Source organism: Clarias gariepinus, chromosome 20 (assembly GCF_024256425.1).
Source record: "Clarias gariepinus isolate MV-2021 ecotype Netherlands chromosome 20, CGAR_prim_01v2, whole genome shotgun sequence".
NCBI classification, from domain to species: domain Eukaryota; kingdom Metazoa; phylum Chordata; class Actinopteri; order Siluriformes; family Clariidae; genus Clarias; species Clarias gariepinus.
In genome coordinates, this window is record NC_071119.1 from 18,172,363 (window position 1) to 18,198,424 (window position 26,062).

Consider the following 26,062-nt stretch of genomic DNA (forward strand, 5'->3'; position numbering starts at 1 on the left):
GCGCGGATCACTTTTCAAAATAACTGGCGCCGCCACCGAGAGCCGCACGCGCTTAAAAAAAAAAAAAAAAAAAAAGCCGTCCCACTTGGACGGAAGAGCACAGGTGACACCGAGGAAACTGTTTTATGTGTTCTGTTTTTTTAACGTCCTGTCTACACACACAAAAAAACAAAAAAACCTGTGGTTGTATAATAGTATTTAATTACCAGAGCGCACGTTAGAGTATGATGCGCGCGCTTCGGTGCATGCGCACGGTTAAAGCAAAGATAGGCATAGAAATATTAGCATGTAGCCTCCAACGTAATATATCCTTATAGTTTACTTGACCTATGGCACTATTTCTAGGTTTTATATGGTCAATAATGATATTATCGTTACCTCATAACATCGTGTATGATACAATACACCTTATAGTAGTTTTTGTTCTTACCCTGTGTACAGTATACTGACTATACAGTATGTAAGATATGCAGTGTGCAATCAAATCTACTGTCTCTATTGCTGCTGGATATCTGCAATTTCCTTTCAAAAAAATGTATCTGTCTATCTATTTTATATAATTAATTAACACGGCAGCCAGGTCTGATTTGTGGGTTTCCTCCAGGTACGCCGGTTTCCTCCCACAGTCCAAAGGCATGCAGATTAGGCTGATTGGCATTCCCAAATTGCCCGTAGTGTGTGAATAAGTGTGTGTGTGTGTGTGTGTGTGTGTGTGTATGTGTGTTTGTGTGCCCTGTGATGGATTGGCACACTGTCCAGATTGATTAATTCATTAATTAATAGATTTAATTCAAATTCTTCCTGTAGATCAGGAAAATGAATGCAAATAATAGTGAACAATGTCTAGAAATCGGTTTAACATCATTATAAACTAAATTCAATTCAGTTTTATTTATTTAGGACGTTAAACAATGGTCACTGTGACAAAGCAGCTTTACCACTGACTTACTCATCGTATATATACCGCTTCATCTTGTATACAGGGTCGCTAGCCTATCCCAGGAGACTTGAGGCGGGGGTACACCCTGGACAGGGTTATTAATATTTCCCCTTAAATTATTAGGAATCCACTTATACTGTATTGAAAGCTTTATATCAGTTTTGGGATTCATTTAGTGGCAACAATTGTATGTCTCACATGGACCTGATATACATATATATACCTGAGAGTCAACATTTTACAGTGCTTACTTTGTTCTACTTTAAGCAGTATAATTTACTTATTTACTTTGATAATATAATCTAACCAGGATGGCATGGTGACATGATGGCATGAAGTTTGCATATTCTCATGTTATTCCTGTGCTTAGCGGGTTTCCTCTGGTTTGATTGCTTGTGCCAGCCGTTAGTTTGACATCCCGTCCTGGTACCCTGCCTTGTGCCGTAAGTTCCCTTGGATAGACTCCAGGCTCACAAACCTCAATAATTAATGGATGGAATATCACCTAAATCAGCCACCAGTCTGTTGCAGAAAACAGTACACAAACAAACACGTAAACACACTCACACCCATCACATCCAAGATCAGTCATCTTACGTGCATGCTTTTGGGGGGGTAGGATGGACCCAGGGTATTACGGGAAAAATAATGTGAAGCTCTAACCATGCACCTGGACCCAGGAGAAAATGCACTTTTTTCACTCTTTGTACAGCCTAGTGTTAAATTAAAACAATTAAGTTGCACAACTACTTACAGTACTTACATACTTGGGTTCATTGCTTCATCGCTGTTCCCACCAGGTTTTGGTTTTTGTTTTGCCAGAAATACTGGCAAGTTAGATCAACCTAATTACCTTTGTTATCAGATTAAATAAAATGTTTGCGCTCAGAAACAGTTTTGTACTTGCCAGACCACCTGGTCCAATATTAGTGCATAACGTCACTAATGCTGTTTTATCAGAAGCCAGTCTACAAAACCTAGTAGAAAGCCTTCTCGGAAAAGTGGATTATTATGTATGACATACAAGGGGAGGGGGGAGGGGGGTTGGGGTAAACCTGCACCGGAATAACACAAACTCTCAACCTTATGATGTACATAATGATAAAATCATCTCCTGCTATTTATATCTAATGTCACTTATGGCCTCAGGTGACCATATCTGAGCAACCTGATTTAAATCCTATTGACGCAATATCTTTGACTGACAATAACTCTTATTTAAGAGTCAAGGGACAGGAGGACTCGTACTGCAAATCTAAAAGCAACCCTGTGGACCACGGAGTACCACGGAGTACCTGTATGTCCTGGATTACAACATTCGTCCAGTAATTATTATTATGGCCCTTCCATCATAGACTCTTTTATTTTGTCATTTTTGCCAACAGTCGAGCGTCTTTCTTTTTCCATCTCTCCCCGCCCATGTTTAAACAGTTGTCCTTCCAGAAGCTAGAATTTAACCAGTTAACCAGGTCAAAGGTCAAATGCTTCAATTAAAGAAAAAGAAAAACAACACCGCTACACAAAGCATCACACAGCGGTCAGTAGCAGACAAACCAGACTGGATTTGCCGAGCTTGTATTTCCAAAAATAACACCAGCCAGTGGATGACAATGATTCAAGTGTATATCAAAACGTTGTTTATTCAAGTGACATGAGGATATAACATGAGGCATGGTTTTCCATATAATTTATTAGATTATAAAACAAAATCTTCATTCACAGTTCTCTATAAAAAAAATGTCTGGCAATAGACATGGCAATTTCACGCTTATACATGCTCTAAAGTCCTTTCTTCTGGGAGGGTTTTTTGCGCCGGATGATGTCATTGATCCACGTAACGTATTTGGTGACTTTGGTGTAGACGCCTGGTTTCCCTGTTCTTCCGCAACCATCACCCCAACTAATGATACCGTAGAGGAAACTCGCTTCATTATGCACACATGCCAGTGGCCCGCCGGAGTCTCCCTAGAAACACACACACACACACACACACACACACACACACACACACACGTTTTTTTACTGATGATTAAATTACAAAATAATTGTAATAATAACATTTGATTAAACAGTGTGCTTTATCTAATATTATGTACTATGTTAAGTCTGGTATTTCTAAGAATTACACACAAGATTTCATTCTATCACCTTTAGCTTTTATTACATTAAATAATGTGGTGAGGCCAGTTGATGTGATTCCTGCAACATGCCTGTGCCATTAGGATAGAAATAAATCTCTATAGATGTAATAACCATTCAGTACATGCAGGTCGTCAGCTGACTTCATTTAATTGCTACATAACGTTGAGGAGCTTTTCCGACCTAAGCACTCGAAGCAACCCCAGACCCTAAAACTGCCTCCATGCCACTATGCATGACGTTGCATCTCTTCATGCGCTTCCCTTCTTTCCCGCTGTACACATCGCTCAGGTATAAGGTCCATATAGGGTTTCCATTACTCTAAAGTCCACTCTATGCTCCCAAGGAAACCGAAGACTTTTTTCTGATTAGTCTCACTAATTGTTGGCACGGCGTCTTAGTGGTTATAACTGTCGGCTTGCACCTCCAGGGTATGTGTGGAGTTTGCATCTTCTCCCAGTGGTTGGTGGGTTTCCTCTGGTTACTGCAGAGGTCCCACCATGGTCGTAAAATGGGAATAAATACTCTGGTAATCACCAACGGCCTCCACGGCCCCTAACTGGACTACCAAGGTGCCTAGATCGAAAGTCTTACTAGCAAGTTTTTACAATATTTAAAAGAGCTTTTAACCTAGTTGAGGAAGTTAGATCACAGAGGAAACATAGGAAGTTTTTCTAGCTAACATTTTCCAGGGCAGTTTCTGCGCTCCTGTGCCGCCCTTTAGGGTCAGCTTCCTTTTTTTCAGCTGACAAGAATAGAACTTATCCACCTCAGGGTTTGATGTTTTGTGCATTCTGGGATGTTTTTTCTGCTTACCACAGATGTAAAGAGTGATTATCTGAACTATTCTGTCAGTCCAGACCAATCTGGCCAATCTTCTCTGAACTTTCTCTCCTTAAGAAGGCATTTCCAATGGCTCAATGGATTATTATTTTTCACACCTTTTAAACTCTACAATTATTTGTGTAATCAATAATAATAATATTAATAATAATGATAATAAAAAAAGATTGGTGGTTTTTGATATACTGTAACCAGCAATCGTCTGTCACCTGGTCAAACACACTTTCCCAAATTCGGATGTCTGCTACGAGCATAAACCTAAGCTCTTGACCTGTATCTGTATGACTTATATGCTATTCTGTACTTCCACATAACAGCCAGATTGCGATGAATCAAACGTGTTTGGTCCCTTGGTTTGTTTCGTTTGCATTCATGTGAACCAAACCAAAACTGACGAAATATTATAGTTTTAATGCACTTTGGGTATAAGAGATACGGGGTTGTGGGTAAAATTCTTTTCACTTCGTGTTGACTCCATAAAATTTTTCAAGCTATTGACTCGCGATGAAATCAAACCGCGGAGAAACGTGGAGTGCCGAAGAAATTAAGTGCCTCATAAAAATATGGTCGGATGAGCATATCCAAAAGCAACTGTCCACGACACATAAAAACAGCTGCATTTAGGCGCTGTTCAGTAAGCAGCTAAGGGAGAAAGACTATTCTCGGACAGTTGAACAATGCCGTATTAAGACAAAAAAACTTCAGGCGAAGTATTTAGAAGTGCGTGATGCACTTAGCAAGACGGGAAGTTCTGGAAAAGAGAAAGACAAGTTTTCCTGGTCTGACCCTTTGGATGGAACAGCACATGAGACGCGAGAAAAAAAACTTGAGAAGAAAGAGATCTCATTTGCGATACATTTGTGAGATCTTGCAAACATAAAATGGCAAATAAAATTGCCCTTGACTGTTTTTTCCTAGCTAAATTTTTTTTTTGCCCATATCCTGTTTGTTTTTTTCATGCAATGTTTATTTTTCTCTATATAATATCCTGCTACACTAATGTACTTATCTGGGTGTTTCACTAGTGCTTGTATACCCTCAAAGTAGAACATTTTCTCAGAAACTCTGGCCTCCCAGGAACTCCTTTGATGGCCCAAACATGTGGAAATTCCTTAATCAAAAGTCCTGGTTTGACTTGAACGTCCGTTATATAATAAAACTGCATAATTGTCAATCATTCCCCAGACCTTTATAGCTAAATTTCAGCGTCAAGTACAATATTAAGTGCCGCTTACCTGGCAAGCATCCACGCAGCTGGAACTACCTGCACACAGCATCCCCTCTCTCACCTCCGAGCCATACACCTCGTCAGAGGAACACTTCTCATGCGGAATAAGTTTCACAGTTCCCTCCCTCAGGGAGGAATACGTATCTCCCCCTAAGACACACACACACACACACACACACACACACACACACACACACACAGTCACTAACAGTCTAAGGATCTATTTGTTTGTACACGTGATAATGATTTCTATATAAAAACAATAAGTGTGTTTACAAGTTAATTCAGCTTTATGCTCTAAGAATTCACTTTTTCTTTAGACAAACTAGTCTTATTCACTGTAATCATTATCCACATCTGTAATGTATGAGCGAATGGCACAAGAATCTGTCCTGCACTTGAGAAAGGAACACAAAATGTTTCCATTAGGAACTCGGTTATAACCGAAACCTAGGGGCATTTCCAAAATACTGGCAATAGATTACTGAAATATGTGACTATTTAAATAGTAGGAATGCTGTGTGTGTGTGTGTGTTCACATACTCTCCTGCACGTGTCCCCAGCCTGAGATGGTGCAACATGTGTAGTCGGGGAACGTCATGGACTCGTCCGGCAGACAGATCGGCCGAACGAACTTGTTTTTATGAGCGCAGCGCCCATCAACCTTCTTGAGCTTCACAAGGGCTGCAAACCAGAAACACACACACACACACACACACACTTTGTAATTCAAGCTACCGCCTTCATAAAAATACAATTTGATACAATGATGCGGGACCAAGTGTAATGAGACGTAAATACTATATAAACTATGTAGCATTTAACAAATAATATTAATATCCATTCTGGTGTATCATAACATTAAATGTATAACCAGTTTATTACATCATACTAGTCTGTCATGTTAGTAATAAAACATGGGGACTCGCATCATATCCTGAAGTCTTTTATTTCTAGTACACCACAGCTAGTATTAAAGGTCTTTTTATCCAGCGATCTTTTTATTTTAGTTAAGCCTTTGAACTTTTGTCTTTGAACTGTTATTCTCTCCAGGAGGCACAAAACGCAAAGCACACTGGAGTCCAATGCAAGCTACTTAACCTTCGAATTTAGCAATAAAGGTCCAGAGACTGACTGGTGATTATGTGGTATTATTATTATATAAAGGGCGTTCAAGTCAAACCGGGATTGTGATGAAACTTCTGCCGTTTCCAGAAGACTTCAGTAAAATATTTGAACAGTATGAACGTATTAAAAATGTCTGAGCCGAGATGGTTCGGGGGCCATCCCGTGAGCATTCAGCGAGTGGAATACCTGATTGTTGACGATCGACGGATAACTTGTCCGCGTTTCGGTCCTATCGTGGCACAGCTACTGAGAAAACCTTCTACCTTGATGGTAGTGATAGGAAGTTTGAATCATTTAAATGACTTGGTTCGTTGAATCTGGTTCATCAAAATGAACGAATCTTTTCTCGAGTTCATTACGTTCTTTTGATCAGAAATAATATTTAATAAACAGATCCTCGATACGTCTACATACACACATTTTGGCTATAGTTCCAGTAATGAAAATATTACAATGCAGCTAAGGACATATTATGATAAACAGATTGAGCAGCTCATCTCTCATATCTTCTGGTCTGTGTGGTTTGTTCTTTTATGACTACTCTCATAGACACTATGCAGTGAGTTACACAGGAAACAGAATTGTCACTTTCATGAAGGACACGTAGTGTGCGTGCATGTGCTATTATCATTGCGACGTAAAAAAACGATAACTACAGGAATGGTTTTAAACTTTTCCTGTTAGATATAGCAAAAAATTCCTAGAAATCTCCTTACACATATGAAGCATAACTTTATCAATGATTATAACTTTTCATTTAGATTATGTGGCGCATCCAACTCAGCAAATTCCTACGGAGTCATTTTTACTAATTTGTTTTTAGCCAAGACTTAATATATCTGGGCAGTTGTTATAGAAAACCAATCAATGGCAGTCTGTTTTTGAACATCAGTATTTTTTGATCCTCCTTTTATGGTTACTCTTAAATTTAAGGCCACCTACCAATATCATGCACTGTTGGGCTGAACTGATTGTACTGGTCGTAGAAAATGTATTTTTCTACACCATACGTCTGCGTGGTGGAACCCGAGTCGTTAAAAACGTGCTGACCGAGGACCACGCGTATCGTTGACAGCAAAGGACTGAAAAAAGAAATACAAATTGTTATTGAGGAAAGTAAAATATGAAATAAAATAAAGTAAATAAAATTATAAAATATTGTGTTTCTAATTCTGAATTGGGATGGATCTGATTAGTATTGCTTTCCTATTCTAAGCGTATGTTTGAATTATGACCATATCGAATTTACACATTTTTAAATCTGAGTTATTTTTCTATTGATCAGGCCATATACAGTATATTTCGTGCGCAAACACACACACACTTTCGGTTGAAGCAGTGAGCAGCTGAAACGACCCAGCAACGTGCAACCAGAGTGCCGGCGCAGAACTCTTCGCTGATGTACAGCGCCGCCATCCAGGGGTGAGCGCCGGACATCGCAGTGGTGCCTCCAAGGATCCGTCCCCGAGTGACTCGCTTCGGGTGTCTCTTGCCGCAGTTGGGTTTGCGAATAGGCGCTGGCGTCGGGGGAGAAGGTGGAGTGGGAGCTTTACGGGAAGCTACAGTAAGAAGGGAAATGAGACAAGTTGGTTGTTACTCATATACAAATACTTACACCCTTTTTGGCAACTTTGCCCACATAGGGGCATGTTTTTGGAACCCGCAGGTGACCAGACTGTATCCGGTGTTTGAGCTGCGGCACCCTGGAGCTGTCAGTCAACAATGTTACGCACTGATGGCACTTGTACGTATTTCATTTCAGTTAAAAGTACCCTCTTATCTCTTACGCTATATATTGAGCATATACAATCTATACAGAAACCGTTATGATGGTGTGTAAAGCTCAAACAAACAATTAGCAGAAAGGTTTCTGCAGTATTTTGCCACTGATGGAAGAGCGGTCAACTGTTTTAAATACGGGTCCCTTTTTCAGCTTTGTAACATATAAGGATTATATTAAATATTGGCAATACCCATATATAGGGGCAGAATATTAGCAAGGTTTGACTTACATAACGCACTGAGGCAAGACGGTATGTCGCAGTATTCCCAGGAGATCACTCCGTTGTTCATCGTGTAGCACCAGGGCTTCTTGTCATTATCAGGGTTCCTGTGTAGTGAGGATACAATCATTCACACAAATGCAGTATATTCACACTTACAGTAAGGTATGTACCATCATTATTCAGACCTCAGACGCTTTTAAGCACTATTCGAGTAGTTACACAAGAGAATTGCACAGAGGGTGGAGTTTTCCAGAGGCGTTAGGACTTTATCACAAACACACGATTCTGACCCAGAAATGTGAGACGGAAATGTCTCTGTTGATTAAGTCCAGCTCTAATGTTTGAAAGATTAACATAATCACTACATACTGTATCACACCAATATGTTTACACATTTGGTAAATTCATTCTTCTGACTTATTTATGGACAATATACGAATGTCAATAATAAATACCTACACATTAATGTTAGGAATTGGATAGCAGATTAATTGAATAAATTATAGAATGTGTTGCATCAAGTGCTTTTTTTTTTAATAGTGAGGGTTAAAGCCATCTAGATAGCCCTTAAACCTTTTTTATTTTTATTAAACATACTGTATATAGTGATTGTGCACTGTAGAGTAACATATAATTTTTTACAGTAGGGAATATGATAAACTAAATTAAAAATTTTATTTTATCAAATTTAATACTGAAAGATTTTGTACATGATTATGCATACATGATAAACATATTGGTACAGCATATAATATGGTGCCTAAGACTTTTGCACAGTACTGTATATGAAAGCCGTGTTATCATAACGTATCAGATATGTATACGATTAGGGGTTATCGTCCGAACCTGCAGAACGCATGATCCCCGAGTCCTCGTAGCGATGCGTCGTGAACGGTGTCCACCGAGAGCTCGTTGTACATGAGGTCTGAGCTCCAGCGCAGGCAGGGGGCACCAGAGAGCGTCACGTTCGTTGTGCCGCGATACTCGGCACCTGAGTCCTTGTAGCAGTTTTCCTCGGGTGCTAAACCGCAGCCACACAAATGCAGAGATGTTTTGATAAAGTGATGAACGACTGTCGGTGAGTGGTCGGTTGTTGGGTACTTACAGATGCTACAGTACGGCCCTCTATATCCTGGTCTGCAGGCACATACTGCCTTTCCTGTTGTTTCAATTACTCTGCATGTTCCTTCATTCTCACAGGGATTAGTGAAACATACTAGAGAGAGAGACAAAGAAATAGATGAAGAAAAATTTGATCAGAAATGCGACTTACTGTAGGTGTGTGTATGTACGGTATAACAAAGGCACTACCTCTGTAACGCGTGCGCATGCAAGACACGCCGTCACTGCTGCACACGCACTGCTCGACGTTGCGCAAGTGGATTCGTCCCCATGCCTCGCCGATGTTGTAATACCTCAGGTGCAGTGGCTCATAGCACTTTTCTTTCATTCAAAAAAACAAACAAACAGAAATTTCGATCATCGAATGCAAACTTTTAAACAGATAGGTAGAATGATTTTATATATTTTTTTGACTGAATTAAAAATCTGTATGGGTTATTATTCAAGATTGAGGTGATAACAGGAACCAATTGTTTTCGTGGATGCTACATAAAAAGCCCGTCACGTTCTTTAAATAAAATCGCTTTGTAATTGTTTGCAAACTGCTGGGGCACGAAACGAATTAAACCCATCCAGATGTGGTGTTATAGGAAAGATCAGTGTGGCATCACTATCTGAGGTTTGCATCGGGCCACATCGCGTCATGCGGATGTTGATTATTTTGCTAAAATCACTGGCCTGTGATCTCTTTCTTTTCTTTACTTACCGAAAGGTTTCAGGACATTTCCCATTCCCTGGTCTACTTTAAGGCTGTGGCGTGCCATTCAACCAGTGAAGCACTCTTCAGATAAATTAAATGGTTGTACAGCATACAGTAGATGATAGCAATTGCATTTTAATACAAAACAAGCGTAAAGTTTGGACTTTGGAGCAATGGATGGATGGGGGCAGTGTTACATTTTTTACATTTGTACACTGAGGCATTTGGCAGACGTCCTTATACCCAGAGCAACTTAAATTTTTATCTCATTATACATCTGAGCACTTTAGGGTTAAGGGCCTGACTCAAGGGCCCAACAGTGGCAACTCATGGGTGGTCATGGGGTTTGAGTATTGAACCTAGTCCAAACCCTCATACTGAGCTACCTCTGACCCGTTGTGTCCCAGTGTTATGATCTCTGGTCATTTCACTCGATCAGGTCTGATCAAGTCAGCTAGTATGTGCTGAAAGACCAGTTTATCACATTTCTTTCCTGCCAGCATCTTCCAGGGCACGAGTTGTGCTTCTGGGAGCATAAGGAATCGTTTTCACTCCGCAGAGTCCCGAGAGTCCTTTGCTCTAATGAAATGTCTCTGGGATGTGCAGGAGAAGACTTCACAGAGTGACTCGACTCGATACGAGAGCCTGGCCAAAAACCAGTGGTCAGAAATAAATATTGTGATGATGTTGCATGAGGTCTTTAAAACAGAGCCACGGCGAATGCGTGCTGTAATCAAAGCTAACCAAATATTATAGTTTGCGATTTTTTTTTTTTTTGTAGCCCATGCAGTGTATCTGTAGTGTTCTAATAAGAAACAGACTAAAGTTCATGAGCAGGTCAGTTGAAACGATTAAGCCGGGTTTAAATGCATGTTTTTTTGTTTTGTTTTTATGTGAGAACGCGAAGCGGCTATGTGTACGGACTGGATTCGGGAATTAACGAAGTGTGTGAGCAAAACATCCTCAAACTGGAACGAGGCTCAGAGTGAAAACACAACTACTGGCTTTCGTTGTAAAAAATGCGCCCATGCGGAACGTCTCGTAACTCAACTCAGATGATCAGCTGGACGCAATCTGTAACTTAGATTTAGATCTGAGAGTCGTCGTGAGCGAAGAGACAAATGGCGAAGATAAAAGAGATGCGAGGATGGGAAAGGGTGTAAAATGCGAAACCTGATCGTTAGACTAATGAAAGAGAGCAGTACAAAGGAGTATAACAGGGTGTGAACCGGCCCATTTTGAAACACAAATACTCAACAAAGGCATAAACCATTATCTGGAACTGAAGTTGTTTTTTTAAAAGTAACTTTATTCTGCACACACACACAATGTGAGTGTATCTCAATCTTTTTTTACCGTGTTGCGGTTTTGTAATATGATTCACTCACTCAGCTCGCACTCGGTTCCTGTGAAAGCGTCCGGGCACGCGCACTCGAACGAACGCCGGTAGTGAACCGCCATACACATCCCGCCGTTCTTACACGGGTTCGGATGGCACAAGCTTCGCTCGCTGATGATGTTGAAAACAGCTGAGGGGAGAAAGAGAAAGTCGTCACATGGAGAAAAATCTGACTTCAGTGACTGCGATTACTTTAAACAGATGGGCCACATGGGGATATTCCGCTGAATCGCGTCTTTTTTCGGAAACCGTAGACGGACCTACAAACGCCGTTCAGACGAGTGACGTGCTGCTAAAGGAAGTCGTGATATAAACACAAGCTGCAACTGGGGGACGAGATCCTTAGATCACTGGTGTCGTAATTATTTTCAAGTGTTAAGTTGGCCAGATCAAGTTGGCATGTTCTTTGGAAAAAAACTAAACACACACAGAATTTTGACTTTGTACTTATACAGCTTTGGGTAGAAAGTATTTGCCCCCTTCCTAATATTTAATAAAAAGACATTTTAATATAACCAGGGTTAATACAGAATGCAGTTTTTAAATGATGATTTCATTTATTAATGAAATAAAGCTGTCTAGATCTAGCTGGCAACTTGTGAAAAAGTAATTACCCCTACACCTAATAACTTGTTGTGCCTCCCTAGGAACGAACTGGACTCCACTTTAACTTAAACACATCTCCTGTTATACTGAACTTCCAGTCTCACACAGTATGATGCAGATCAATCCCTGCTATCTCATATATCTATGAGAATGGGTTCCCTGTTAAGTTTGGTTCCTCTCAAGGTTTCTTCCATCAAGCATGTGAGATAACTTGTAATAATATTTCACATGAAGAACTGTTTTAATTCAGACACATTTAGTAATATCTTTGTGTGATGTTAATTTTTTTAAATCATTTAAGTGTGGCAAATATGCAAAAATAAAAATAAAAATCAGATCAAATACTTTTTCACAAAAGTGCTGTCATTCCTACTGTAAAAATTGTATATATTTTTTTATTTTACAAAATTGTAACTGTATATCATACGTTTATAATCTGCGTGTTAGCCCGACTAAAATCGTATTGTAAAATAAATGTAAACATGCTATTCTATCTAAAATCCTACTTAAATGAAAGTCAGACTAACACATCTAATGTGGTCAAAAGATAATAAAAAAACATCATAGCAAGTAAAAATATCTTTAATCTAATTAAATTTATCTACAATTTATCTTTTTCTAGACAAAAAATCATAATTTTTAGAATTATTCAATTTTAAAAATAAAAATTTTAAGATTTTTTTTTTCTTAAAAATAGAAATTTTAGGAAATAATAATAAACAGTAAACCAAATACAAGATATAAAAGCTTTAAATAGAACAAGAATATATATATATATATATATATATATATATATATATATATATATATATATTGTATATACTTATTCTTTTTAAAGCTTTTATATCTTGTATTTGGCTTACTGCTCATTATTATTTCTTATAATTAATATTAGAAAAATCTTACTAGGACTAAGATATTTTCTCTTGCTACATTATGTAATTTTTTTGAAGTGTGTTTTCTTTCAACTCAGAAACAGTCACTAATTCACAAATTGGCACTGACCTTAATTTGGCAACATTACAGACTTTAGGACCATGTTGGTATTGGGTTGTTTTACAAGATCGTGTTGATCGAATGCTCCAATACAACGTTGCAAATACGACAAATTCAAAACAACACTAACGTCAAACCTGAAGCTTCCAACTGGACCACACAGGAAAATACTGTTGGCTCTATTTAATGTGTATACATAACAAATGTAACAATAAATACTAGGCAACTGCAATTTGCTGGAATATTACCTCGGAAGCAGCCAAAAGGGGGGAAAAAAACAAACAAAAACAAAAAAAATGCTTAAAGTCTTGTGTGTTCTGTGGAAGCAGCTGTGATGCAGTTTGTAAGCTGTGCAAACACCATGTTAGGGGGCGTAACTCAGAAGCTTAGATGCACCTCACTGTAATATTTCTCAAAGTCCCTTGACATGAGAGGAAGCTGTTGTGGTCGTCATAAACATAAGGGAGCATGGACGTGGTTGGACGTTGTGCGGATGGATGTTAATGTTAATCTTCTTCATAAACAATTAAACCTTTGTAAATGCTGTCCTAAACTTCATTGGAACTATACTAAGGACATCTATCATTCGTGTTTCTGCTGGGACGATATTGGACATACAGTATAGTATTGCCAAAAGTATTCGCTCGTCCACCTTGACATGCATATAAACTCGAGTAACATCCAATTCTTAATCCAAAGGGGTTAATATAATGTTGTCCATGTCTTTATTAGCCTGTGGGGATGGCCAACATGAACAACAATGTTCCCATAAGTTTGGAAGCATGAAATTGTCCAAAAAGTTCCTTTCACTGGGAACAGAGCCCAACTCCTGAAAAACAACCCCTCACCAGTTTCAATATGACTGCGCACCAGCGCACAAAGCAAGGTCCATAAAGTCATGGATGAGCGAGTTTGGTGTGGAAGAACTTCACACCAAGAGTCCTGACCTCAAACCAAAAGAACAATTTGGGACGAATTAGAGAGGAATTAAAAAGAATTAGGGGCTTCTTGTCCAACATCGGTGTCTGACCTCACAAATGTGCTTCTGGAAGAATGGACAAAAATTTCCATAAGCACGCTCCTATACCTCGTGGAAAGACTTCATAAAAGAATTGAAGCTGTTATAGCTGTAAAAAGGGCGGGGCCAACATCATATTAACCCTATGGATTAAGAATGAGATGTTACTTAAGTTTATATGCATGTGAAGGCAGTCGAGCGAATACTTTCCTGCACCGAAACTCTAGTTGGCAAGTAACTTATGTAAATTTAAAAGAATATAAGATAATATTGTGAACTATGGTGGATTCACAATTGATTACTGTACTGTTCAGTACTGTGCAAAAGTCCTTATTTCTTTATATTTCGCTTCCAGTGAGCCAGACTTTATTGTATTTTTAACATAGTCTTGAGCAACAGTTCTCCAGAAGTCCTAAACAACTTTTGTGGCTTTACTTTTTGGTCAGTCCCTGTACCTGAGCAGTTTCAGAGGAATCTCTTTTGCTTGTTAAGCCACACAGTGACCTATGAATCATTCAAGGGTAAAAACCATCTAACTTAAGACATGAACCAGTGGGAAACAAGTGCAGATGATGACACATCATGAAGATTGTTTCAAACTCAGCCCACTCTTCTTGACAAATCATCCTCAATGCCACAAGATCACGCAAATCTCCACTATAAATAAATAAACATCATGAGATCATTTTCATGTTTAGAAAGACTGGACAGTCTGGAGTTGTGTCCACCTTTCATGTGCATCTGTAGTAGAGCACACACACACACACACACACGTAGGAAAATGTGCTTCCAGCTGCTTGAGTTAGCGTGTTCATTCATCTAAACATGCTCCGTCGAATGTTTGGATTTTTATTATCTTTTTTTTTTTTTTTTTTTTTACAACACCACTATACTTCTTCCTCAAGTGCACGGCGGCACAAACAGATTCCACCCACAACGTGCATGTTCGTGTGCTGAGTAATGTGCTCCTTATGCAGCTTTCTGTGTGTAAAAAAAGGAAGAAGGATCTTCCTTACTGTTGGAATGGTGTGGCCGTGTCCTACAATATCCCCACTCCATGTCCCGGTCGAAGTTGTTGGTGAGTGAGCACCTGGAATAGAAGGAGGAAAAGTTCATGCGAAGGTCAATCTGAAAAGGAAATCCAACTCCACAACTAAACAGATAATAGACAGGACCATACAGTACAGTGCAAAAGTCTTAGGCACCATATTATATGCTGTACCAATTTTGTTATAATTGTTTATCATGTCTGCAAAATTTGCAATGCTTTCAGTAAAACCTAACAACTAGTTTACTTGTGCAAAAGTCTTGGGCACATGCAAAAATATGGCATATGCAAAAGATGCTTTTGAAAACTTTTCTGCATAAAAGAAACTTCTATAAAGAGCAACAAAGAGTAATAAAATAAACAGTCAATATTTGGGGTGAAAACTCAGGAGTTAAAATCAGGAGTTTTTGACACAGATTTGTGCAGTTTTATAAGTAAAACAGCTGTTAGGTTTTACTGAGCTTGCTGGAGAATACGAGTTCTTCTGGTAACTTTGTCTCACTCGCTCCTTTATATTTTTATGCAAATCCCAGGAGAGTACATTAGGTTTTTCGTTTCCATCTGAAAAAATGTCTGTCTTGTAATACATTTTATTTCTTTACACCCATGCATATATTCTCCTGTAATGTTATTTAGTTATTAATTTTTAAGTTTTATATGGAAATACTGAATGATTTTGTACATTATTATGTAGACATGATAAACATGTATAACAGCATATAATCTGGTGCCTAAGACTTTTGCACAGTACTATATATTATATTACTTAATAAAGAAAAATCAAGAAGCATTTACTTAAGTTATAGCACTCCAAACCTTAGATAATGCGTACAAATATTAGCCATGTAAGCACTTGACCTTATCGTTTCTCTTTTGTCGAAATAAATATATTCTTTATGACAATGTTTGCCCTACATGGGAGTAACATTAGGTGACATGACCAGTTTCCAGAAAGCCACTGAAATACACTGACATATATCCATTGTGTCTCTGGAGTAACGCATCTAACCTAATCAGAGCTGAGATGGAATTGTAACCAATCATAATGCAGAACGCTTAATGTCGATGAAATGGGAAGCCTAACACAATCCTCAATGTTGGTGAAGAAACTTCCTTTTGTAACACAGCCAGTCTCGCCCCCGGGCAAACCACCGGACATCTACAGTAATACCAGAGATTTCTGGTCAGACAGATCTGCAGCCAACCTCATGTACAGTTGCTAGGCAACAGCGCTATGATGTCAATCAGGGGGAAAACGTGAATGCGGGGGAATGCGGGAATACCAAGACAAGTCAATAGACATGAGGACATTAGGTAGCACCAGGTATGAGGGGAAACAAAAAGGAAAAAAAGAAAAGACAAAGAAAATGAAAGAGAAAAGACAAAGAAAAAAAGACAAAGAAAAAGAAAGAGAAAACACAAAGAAAAGGAAAAAGAAAAGACAAAGAAAAGAAAAGAGAAAAGATGAAAAAGAAAGTGAAAACTGGAAAGACAACACAAGTGAAAAGAGAAAAAATGGGAAAACTAAAAGACAAAAAAGTGAAGAGACAAAGAAAAGAGATACCCCCCAAAAATAAAAGAATAGAAAAGATAAATGCATAATCCTGTCTCATGGAGCGAAGGAGTTTTGAGTTGGTCTTTATTTCCGTCTCGAGGAGATTCTCTTTGCTGTGGTGTGCCTGCTGTTTGAGTTTTGTTTCGTCTGCCTTTGTGTTTAGTTAATAAGCTCTGCTACAAGAGCCTAAAGCTAGTTGGTTAGCAGTGAGGGGGAAAAATTTGATTATCATAATTTGACTTGTACGATCAAATCTTTCAGCAAGAAAGTTTTGCTAATCAGCCCGCATGGCTTTTCCAGAAACCTCTCCAAGTTTATGTGAACGGTTTTCCATGGCTAACATTTTTAAATAACAAGTTTGTGCTCTTCGGTTGCTTTTTGGTTAGCCAGCAAAGCTCTGAAAATGAATGTCAGTCAGCAGACATGCACTGTAAAGCAGCAGGTGATGAAACTTTGGCATTACTTAAGTGCAGACATTTAAACTAAACCACAAGGCAAAAGACAAGCAATGACAGACTACAACTAAAAAAAATTACTAACGATTAGTCTTACTGGAATGTAGTAAAGACATTATGGCTCATGTCAGTGTTTATAGAAATTAGTTAGTTAGTTTTAGTTGACTCTGGATACACTCATAGATCGCTAAACAGATACAGGTTTGGAAGGTATGCGTTGGATTATACGGTTTTTAATACATGGCTAGCCTGGGAAAACACTAAATAGTGTAACGCTGTGGTCATTAAGGAATGCAGACATCGCCGGTTTAAAGCAGAACGATCCAGAGGTTACAGAACGCAATACTGTTTTAATCCCTTTATGGCTTACAATTTGATGATGTTTCATACTGAAGACTATTACCGAAGGCTTTCTACTTACCACAAAAAAACAAATATACTCACAAGACATACTGAAAACACAGCTGTTCAGAGTATTCAGGGTTTAGTCACCCAAACCAGAAGTGCTGTACTGGATCAGTTTATACAGTAACTCCTATTCATATTGCCAAACTTCTATCTTATCTAATTTGCCTAAACATGAAATATTTGAGACTTGAAGAATAGAATCAGTTGCAACATATTCTTGGATTATAAACACACAGCATTGTACTGCGTTATACAGTACTGTATAAAGAAGCAAAGCTACCGCTAAGTTCTTTCCACTGTAAATTCTTTGTAGCTCAGTCACAGAGTGATCCCTTCCCTCAATTTGATCTGGGTTTGTGGCTAAAAAACCTCAGACATGCTGGAGTGTACTGTGTTGAATTGAACAACGCTAAAAAAATTTACCGATCTACGACTTAGTTTGAACCTGTTACTAATGCAAGGACTTAGATAAACAAAAAAAACCCCTAACTTTCTGGGCCCATATTCACAAAGCTTCTTAAGCCTAAAAGTTGCTCCGAAAGAAAATTGTTAGCATTATGTCATTTTTTTTTATTTCCCCTTAAATTTAGGACTACATCATAGTAAAGATAAAAATGATTCGCGAAACATCTTGGCCCTAAACACAGCTCCTAAGATAAAAACTGTTAGGAGTAGAGAGGAGGACTTTTAAGAGGCTTTTAGCAGCGGACAAAATGGCGGAAGAAATATTCTCCAAAGACTGAACATAAAGCACTAAACATAAACAATGCTCTTCTGTCCAATTTGGTTTTCTTGTTGTTTTAATTCCTTCCATCTCTCTTGGATTGTACCATCCATACCATCCAAAAGTGCAACCTAAATAGACTGTCCTGCAATCATGTAAATTGGTAAAACCTGAGACATTTTGCTACCATCAATCTGAAATGGATTACAAGGAAAATACAATCAGTATGGCAAATAAACGTAAGAACTTAAATATAGTAACTTCTGTGTGGAAATTGGTTGCTTCAAAAGTAGACACATTTGTAACAACATTTGGCTGTTTTAATTATCTTTAAGATATTTAGCCTATTACAGAAACTTTGCATAAAAGTTTATGTAGTTTCCTTACTCAGAGTTGCTCTGAGAAGTTTCCTAAATCACTTTTAGTCTAGGACTTTTTAAACTAAGATAGGAGCTCCCTGAGAAAATTCTAAAAAGCTTTGTAAATGCTTTGTTCTTTTATAGATAGGCGCTTCTAGAAACAGGGTTGTCTTGGATCACTTTTGGATATTTAGAAACTCTGTCCAGCGGAAACCCTGATATTGGATGTGATACCGCTTATTCGTTGCCATCATGCTCAGAGGTGGGTATTAACGAGTTACATTTACTTTGTTACATTTATTTAAGTAACTTTAAAAAAAAAAATCACTTCTATGAGTAGTTTTACCGCACCATACTTTTTACTTTTACTTGAGTAAATTTGCAATAAAGAAATGCTACTCCGCTACATTCGGCTACACATGACTCGTTACTTTTCTAACCATTTATTCTACACATTAGATGTAGAACATGTAGCTGGTGGATCTTCAGTACCATGTGACCATGTTCCACCAATCAAACGTAGCAAAAATAATCACATGACTCCGTTTGACCAATCATCTGCAATAACAATAACCACATGTCACATGAAAAAAAAATCTTCAGTCGTCGTAGACAGCGAAGTAAACTAACGAAATACAAAAGAACAGCTTCATAATGCAGTGTCTTTTCTGTCTGCCAAAACAGACTGACACTTTAGCATATAAAACCTTGACGTTAGCTTAGCTGTTTTGTTTAATGTTGCCGTGTTAACATAGATAATTAGCGAGTAAGCTAGATGCTAAAAAATATAAGTTTCTTACATTTGTTCTGCTGAACACAGTTTATGGTAAAGTGAGGCCTCTTGTACGTGTTCTAATGTTATTTAAATCTGCTGAGTCATTTTCAGGGCGACTGAATATACAGTATAACTTACACAGGAAATAGTTTACACTGTTCAAACATACATATGTAACATACAGTAGGGATTTATTTAAAAAAACTTTATACTGTGAAAAAAGTAAGATTAGGACATTTGTGTTTCATTTTTCCTTAATTTGATATTTTGTAAAGATATTTATTTTTATTAATTTATTTTACTATTTGAAATTGTCAGAATTTGTACATTATTTCATTATTTTGTTCGACTGCTTACATAATTTCTAAAAAAATAAAAATAAAAAATCGGACATTAGGATTGAAACAGTTGCTCAGTACTTGAAAATCTTTTCACTAAATACTTTTTTACTCTTACTTGAGTAATATTTGGGATGACTACTTTTTTCTCATACTTAAATAATATTATTTTGAAGTACAGCTACTCTTACTTGAGTACAATTTTTTGGCTACTCGACCCACCTCTGATGACGCTCAATGTTGTTCTTTTAAAGTTAGAATGACGTTGAGATAACATTAAATGAACAACCCAAACACAATGTTGAAAATACAGCCTCAAAACACTGAAATTTCAACCTTTATTTTGAGCATCTATGCTGATTAACATTCATTCACCCAACGTCTGATCGCATCCATGGGCCCATAAGTTTCTAATAGGGTTTAGAATCCGTGAAATGTGATAAAACACATCCCACTTACAGCATGTCCATCTCGTTCTATTGTTTAAATTTTATTTGGAAATATTTTAGTGCAGCAACTGGAGTTCGTATTCGAAACGTTGCATTAGAGGCATTTATTCAACTTTCTCTGGTCTTCATGCAGTCAATGTTGTTCCTATAACATTGCCAATTTAATGTCACCACAAAATTTCCTTCTGGGTGTTTTCAGTGATGACATGTGGGCAGGAAAAATGGTGTTTCTGCCAACAGCTGCCTGCTGATTTGGAATGATTTGACAGCAAGTTTTTTTTTTTTTTTTTAATGCTTTAAAAACATGTACATGTGGACTGGGCCTTAGAGGGAAATCTGACAGCTAACATTAAAACTTGTTTCATCTTGTATCCACAGTCCTGACACACACATTCACTGTGCCTCTCCTATTATCTGTACTGATTTAAACCTTTTTAAACTAAATAATGCATTTATATTTAGTTACATTCCTAGTATATCGACTCATTAGCTGTTTTACTGTTCGTTATTTGCATTTACTCTTTCATTAATTTATTCATTTTAGTAAAAGTTTCATCCTGGTCAGGGTTAGGAAAACTTTTTATCACCTATCTCACCTGATGTGTATATATCAGGACTATTAGTAGATTATTTCCATCCATCTATCCATCTTCCATACTGCTTATTAAGTGGTCTGGGTTTACAGGTGGCCAGGAGACTAAGGGCACCAGCTGGGGTAAACCGGGCCTTGATTTTTATTTATTATTTTAACAATAATCTTGATGTTGTTGTGAAATGAATGCATTATCACACACATATTGGTTTCTTTCATTTTCAACAGTTATTGCAAACAAATGCCAGTCTTCACCAATGAACCGAGCTACAGTATTGTCCCCAAGCACTTATTGATGATGGGAGCTCTTGTCAGTATTTCATGTGTGTTGCCATTGGGTCTGTACTTCCTCAGTGGGATGCAGGACGCATCAGACTTGACAAATTCTAGAACTGAAAGTGGGAAAAGAAAGAGTTTAGAATCACAAGACTGGTTCAGTCTAATTGAATCTTTAACTGTTTTTCGGTCCTAGGATTTGTCTAATCAGATGCATCCTTCATTCCATTCAGAAAGGTTGAAGAACCGGAATTTATTTGCATTACATCATTTTAACGTGTTACGGATATTGAATTCAATGCAAGCATGCAAATTAATTCTAATTGCCCTAAATTGATCAGTCATAATCCTAGTTCCCCTTGTGCCACAGGTGTGTCTCTGGCTCTCTGGGTGTAGCTTCTCATGGCCTGTGGAGGTGTCCCGTGATGTTTGGCACCATGACATTAGCAGCAGATCATTTGGGTGCTGTGAGTGGCAGGGTCAGTCGATCAGACTTGTTTGTCTGGCACATCCCATAGGTGCTCAATCAGATTAGGATCTGGGGAATTTGATGGCTGTGTTGTTGGCCTTGGGCTCTTTGCCTGTCATGCTTCATGCATGGCAGGGAGTGGTGCACTGAGTATTCTTATGCCTTTCTATTGTGTCTTTTTTTGGTGATTTGTCATGCATCGACTGCATTCTGTGCAATTGGACCAGACAGGGTGACCACTGGCCCTCTAAGGAGTAGATGGACCTTATGGCTGATCTGTTGTAGTGTACACCCTGGAACTGCATTGCTCCAAAGCATATTAAAGTACATGCAAACATACAGAAACAGCCATGGAGTGAAACTGAGCCACTGACTGATTCTGCAACTTCTGCTGAAGTTCTGAAAAACCTTCTTTGAATTCGGTAAAGTAAAAAAAAGCTGGAAAATCAGGTATCTGTAAAACTTAACTTACATAAAAAGATGTACCAAATGTGAGACTGAAAAAGCTGCAACTTGAAATTAACTGAATTTACTGAGCAACTTTCGGGAAAAAAATACAGTAACTATATATTGTAAGGTCCTTGTTGAATGTGAAGTCTGAGAAATATGGTTGTGGTTTAATCTTAAGTCTGTGTGTGTGTGATTGGGACTGATTTGGTGCATTGATTTTGCATGTGTGTGTGTATGCACAAGCATTGGAACATCTGTTAGTTTTTAACTTGTGGGGACATCTGGCTGGTCCCCAGAAGGAAAACTGCCTTTTTTTTTTTTTTTTTTAACAAACAAAAAAACACATCTAACATCTAACAGGGGTCTCCTAAAGCAATCATGTTACTGAAGTTAAAGTTAGAGTTGGATTTAGGGGCGAACATAGCATTAATTATTTGCATTTACAGTACAAACGTGTGTGTGTGTGTGTGTGTGTGTGTGTATGTGTGTGTCATGTATGACATGGAATAACTCACCACCGGATGCCAGGACTCGATGTAACGCACTGATGATAAAGAGTCCCACCCCATCTAAACGGGAACTTACACTCCCTTCCCTCTATGGTGAGGACTGACAAACACACACATACACACACACTGACATCACAAGACAAGATACAACATATCCAAAAGCATCAAATCATTTTTTAAATCATTAACACCCATTAATGACAAATGGTTAACACCGCAGTGATGCACTACATCACAGTGTAAACTGAAAACCCTGCACTGTTCATACAAGATCTAAAATCTTTAACTTAAGCAATCATTAACTTAATACAATTGCTTTCCTTTTCCAAACGTACCTTTTTGACCTGCAATGACTGACTGTGTGGAGGTAAAGATCTCAATCCCAGGAGGCTGTTTGCGCTTCAGTGTGGACAGAGAAACAGAAACTTCAGTATCAGAATGATGTCATTACATAAAACTTTGTTCCCTTAGGGCACTTGTGATGACTAGTAAATGTACAGAACACACATAACCATACATTCCTGAAACAATCTTGCTTTTAATTGATGAACAGATAATGTTTCCCAGTTCAGGAAAATTTACTAGACGGAGGAGTTTATAGGATCCTCAGAAAAGAAACAAGCTGTGTATTTTTGAGAGCAAGAAAGCGAGAGAGAGAGAGAGAGAGAGAGAGAAAGTGAGAGAGAGAAAGAGAGAGAGAGAATTTACGCGGATTAACTAAAATATTGCATAAACCGTTTAGGAATTACAGCCAAAAGTAATCGGACAAATCAACATAAATATGAATATACTTGCTTTGCCTGGGTTTTGCTGCAGCTGCCTTCAATAACTGCTTGTTTGGTTGGTATTCTTTTACTTTCATACTCAACTGGGTTGCGGTCAGGTAACTGACTCAGTCCTTTAAAAATTTTACATTTCCTTGCCTTAAGGAGCTTTTGAGATGTTTTCCATCCTTTTTTTCGTTTTATTTTTTTTTTTTTTGATATTGTGGTGTCGTGCAGCATTTAACATAATGTGAGCAGCAAATATCACCCTTTAGACTCCTGGATAATTCAAATCATCAGTAAACACAAGTGACTCCGTTCCATAATACTGCCTCTACCATGTTTGATAGATGATGGGATCACGAGCCTCTCCTGTCCTTATGCATCTTCCTTTCATCCCTTCATGCTGATACGAGTTAATCATGGTTTTTACTGTCTAAAGAATCTTGCTGCAAAATTGACCCAACTTGAAATCGCCAACATATGCAGTTCCTCCCATGTCCACTAGGAACTTTACAACAGACACAGACGTGTTTGCAGCAGTTTTGGTCACCAAAGCTGGATATCCCATTCATGATAACTGCACATTAGGGGGAACTCATTAGTTACATTACGTTAAACCTTAAAATTATACATTTTGTATGGACGATTTGAGCCACGGCAGTTGCTGCCGATAGCTGTCTGCTATGCATCACTTTGGTTAATCAGAAAACAGAAATTGTTGTAGTTTAACCTACAAGAAGAAATGTAGGAGTTGACAGACAACATGATGGATGATGAAGTTCAATCAAATTCTAGGCAGCGTAAGCACGATGTGACATCAGCCACCTTAACATTTTAGCTAAGCTAAAGGTTAGCTAAAAAGGTTAACTGAGGTAAGTAGGCTTGGCAACTAACACCCAGCTGCTGTTCGCGCTGCCTATATGCCCATTTATGGATTAATCGGAATTTCGGCAGATCGAGTCACCTCCTGCCACCTCAACCAAAGTCATGCTTCGAAACCACTCTTCAGGAAACCTACTGGTGATGTCGCAAAGGGTTTTTCCAGTTGTTTTTATATAGTCTATATTTATAATGATTAGGATGCCTCTTGATTGTTAACTTTGAAAATGATACAGCGAGAAAGTGTGTTCTCGACCTGGCTACATGATGTGAAGCTGTTCAGAGCTTTTGGTGTTTCTCGTTCATCGTTTTTTAAGAAAGCACCAAATTTTTGACCCCAAGTTTCTGCTATCTCTCTGATAGGTTTGCTTTGTATTTACCAAATCCAAATTAATTAATTAATTAATCCATTTAATCCAAATTATGGCCTAATTAAAGTACTGGTATCTTGCATGTGCATTTCTATCTCCTTAGGTCATTGTAAATTAATTTTAAAAAAGACCACAAATGGATACTTATCTACTTATCGGTCAGTTGTCCAGTTACTTTTCAGACTGTGTAATTTCTAAGTGGTTAATTAAATATTTTTGTTAAATTAAAGCTCAAAGTCTTCATTTCAAATCCATTGTGCTGATGAACTTTATCCAGGCAAAAACAGCAAAAACAAAACAAAATCTGTTATTTTCCAAATACTCATGGACCCAGCATACTTACAGTCGTATGGTAGAAATGATAATCTTTACCGAACAGGTAACCCCTGGGTGTGACGTTTTACCAATCCAGGACCTCGGATAAAAACCTAATGATCCAACAGTGGAATACATACAATCATGCATATAAACTTAAATCCACCTCTTATAAGGTAACTGTTTCCATGTAACCTATTTGTTCTTAAAACCTTATTGATACAGCATAGACTCTAAAAAAAAAAAAAAAAAAAGGAAATAACTCTTCCCGGCTGTGTTAAAGATTAGGATTATCTAAAAAGTGAGATAACTGGACCTTTATTTTAGATTGTTTACAGATAAAATGGTTATTGCTCCTGAAAAACTCTTGAGGAACTTTTAAAGGATAGATAAATAGATAAAAAAGGAGACAGTTTATATAAGTATATATATATATATATATATATATATAAACAGATAAAGGGGGAGATGAATAAAGAGAAAAAGACAAATATAAAGATAGAGATCTAGATAGATAGTGTCAGGTCACAGTGCTGAACTTTGCCACACTCGGGTCATTTGCCGCCACTTACCGCTTGCAAGCCGCGCGCGCCGCGCTGCAACGTCAAACACGTCAAGCACGAGACGAAAATTCGCGCGAGCACCGACCACTCGAGCACGACCATTGCTGCGCGAGCTGCGTGTCCTCTCTGGAGTACTGGACAGCCGACAAAAGAAGAGGGATAGAGAGAGTCGGAGACAGGGGGTGTCCTCCGCTCAGAGCGGTGTCCCAATCGGCAGACTGAGTTGTGTTAAAGGCTTGCGTCATTTTGGCAGGATACACTCGGAAAACTCCTGTCAGCGCTCGCGCCCATGGCAGCGTGCAGTGCAGTGCAGTGCACTGGTCGCGATTGCAGAAGCGTTACCTAATGTTATGTCAAACCACACACACCTGAGCTGGAACAGCACGCTGCCTGCTGTGGCGTGCTGTTCCGACTTGCACTGGCTCAGCAGTTTCACTTCAGGTGTTGTAATACCTGACACAGGAAACTGTAATGTACAGAGGCGATATGTAGAGTGCGGCTTTTTTAAAAAAAATTGTGTTGCCAGATCCGCACCTATCCCGTAGAACTGATTAACTGAATTAACATTTGGGATTTAATAATAATAGCGTTAGAAACAGTAAAAAAAAAAAGAAAAAAAAAAAGCTTATGTACAC

General features: G+C 38.3%; 1 protein-coding gene across 1 annotated transcript; it reads right to left on the minus strand.

The window, feature by feature from the left end:
- Positions 1 to 2,612: 2,612 nt before the first annotated feature.
- Positions 2,613 to 25,761, minus strand: LOC128508741 (hepatocyte growth factor activator). Its single transcript, XM_053480204.1, is given in 15 exon segments — positions 2,613 to 2,905; positions 5,158 to 5,300; positions 5,694 to 5,834; positions 7,221 to 7,360; positions 7,603 to 7,837; positions 8,291 to 8,388; positions 9,131 to 9,305; positions 9,390 to 9,500; positions 9,596 to 9,727; positions 11,495 to 11,635; positions 15,142 to 15,215; positions 22,539 to 22,632; positions 22,868 to 22,931; positions 25,437 to 25,585; positions 25,588 to 25,761. Coding segments are annotated over 15 exon segments (1,968 nt in total). The 5' UTR covers positions 25,673 to 25,761; the 3' UTR covers positions 2,613 to 2,719.
- Positions 25,762 to 26,062: the final 301 nt, after the last annotated feature.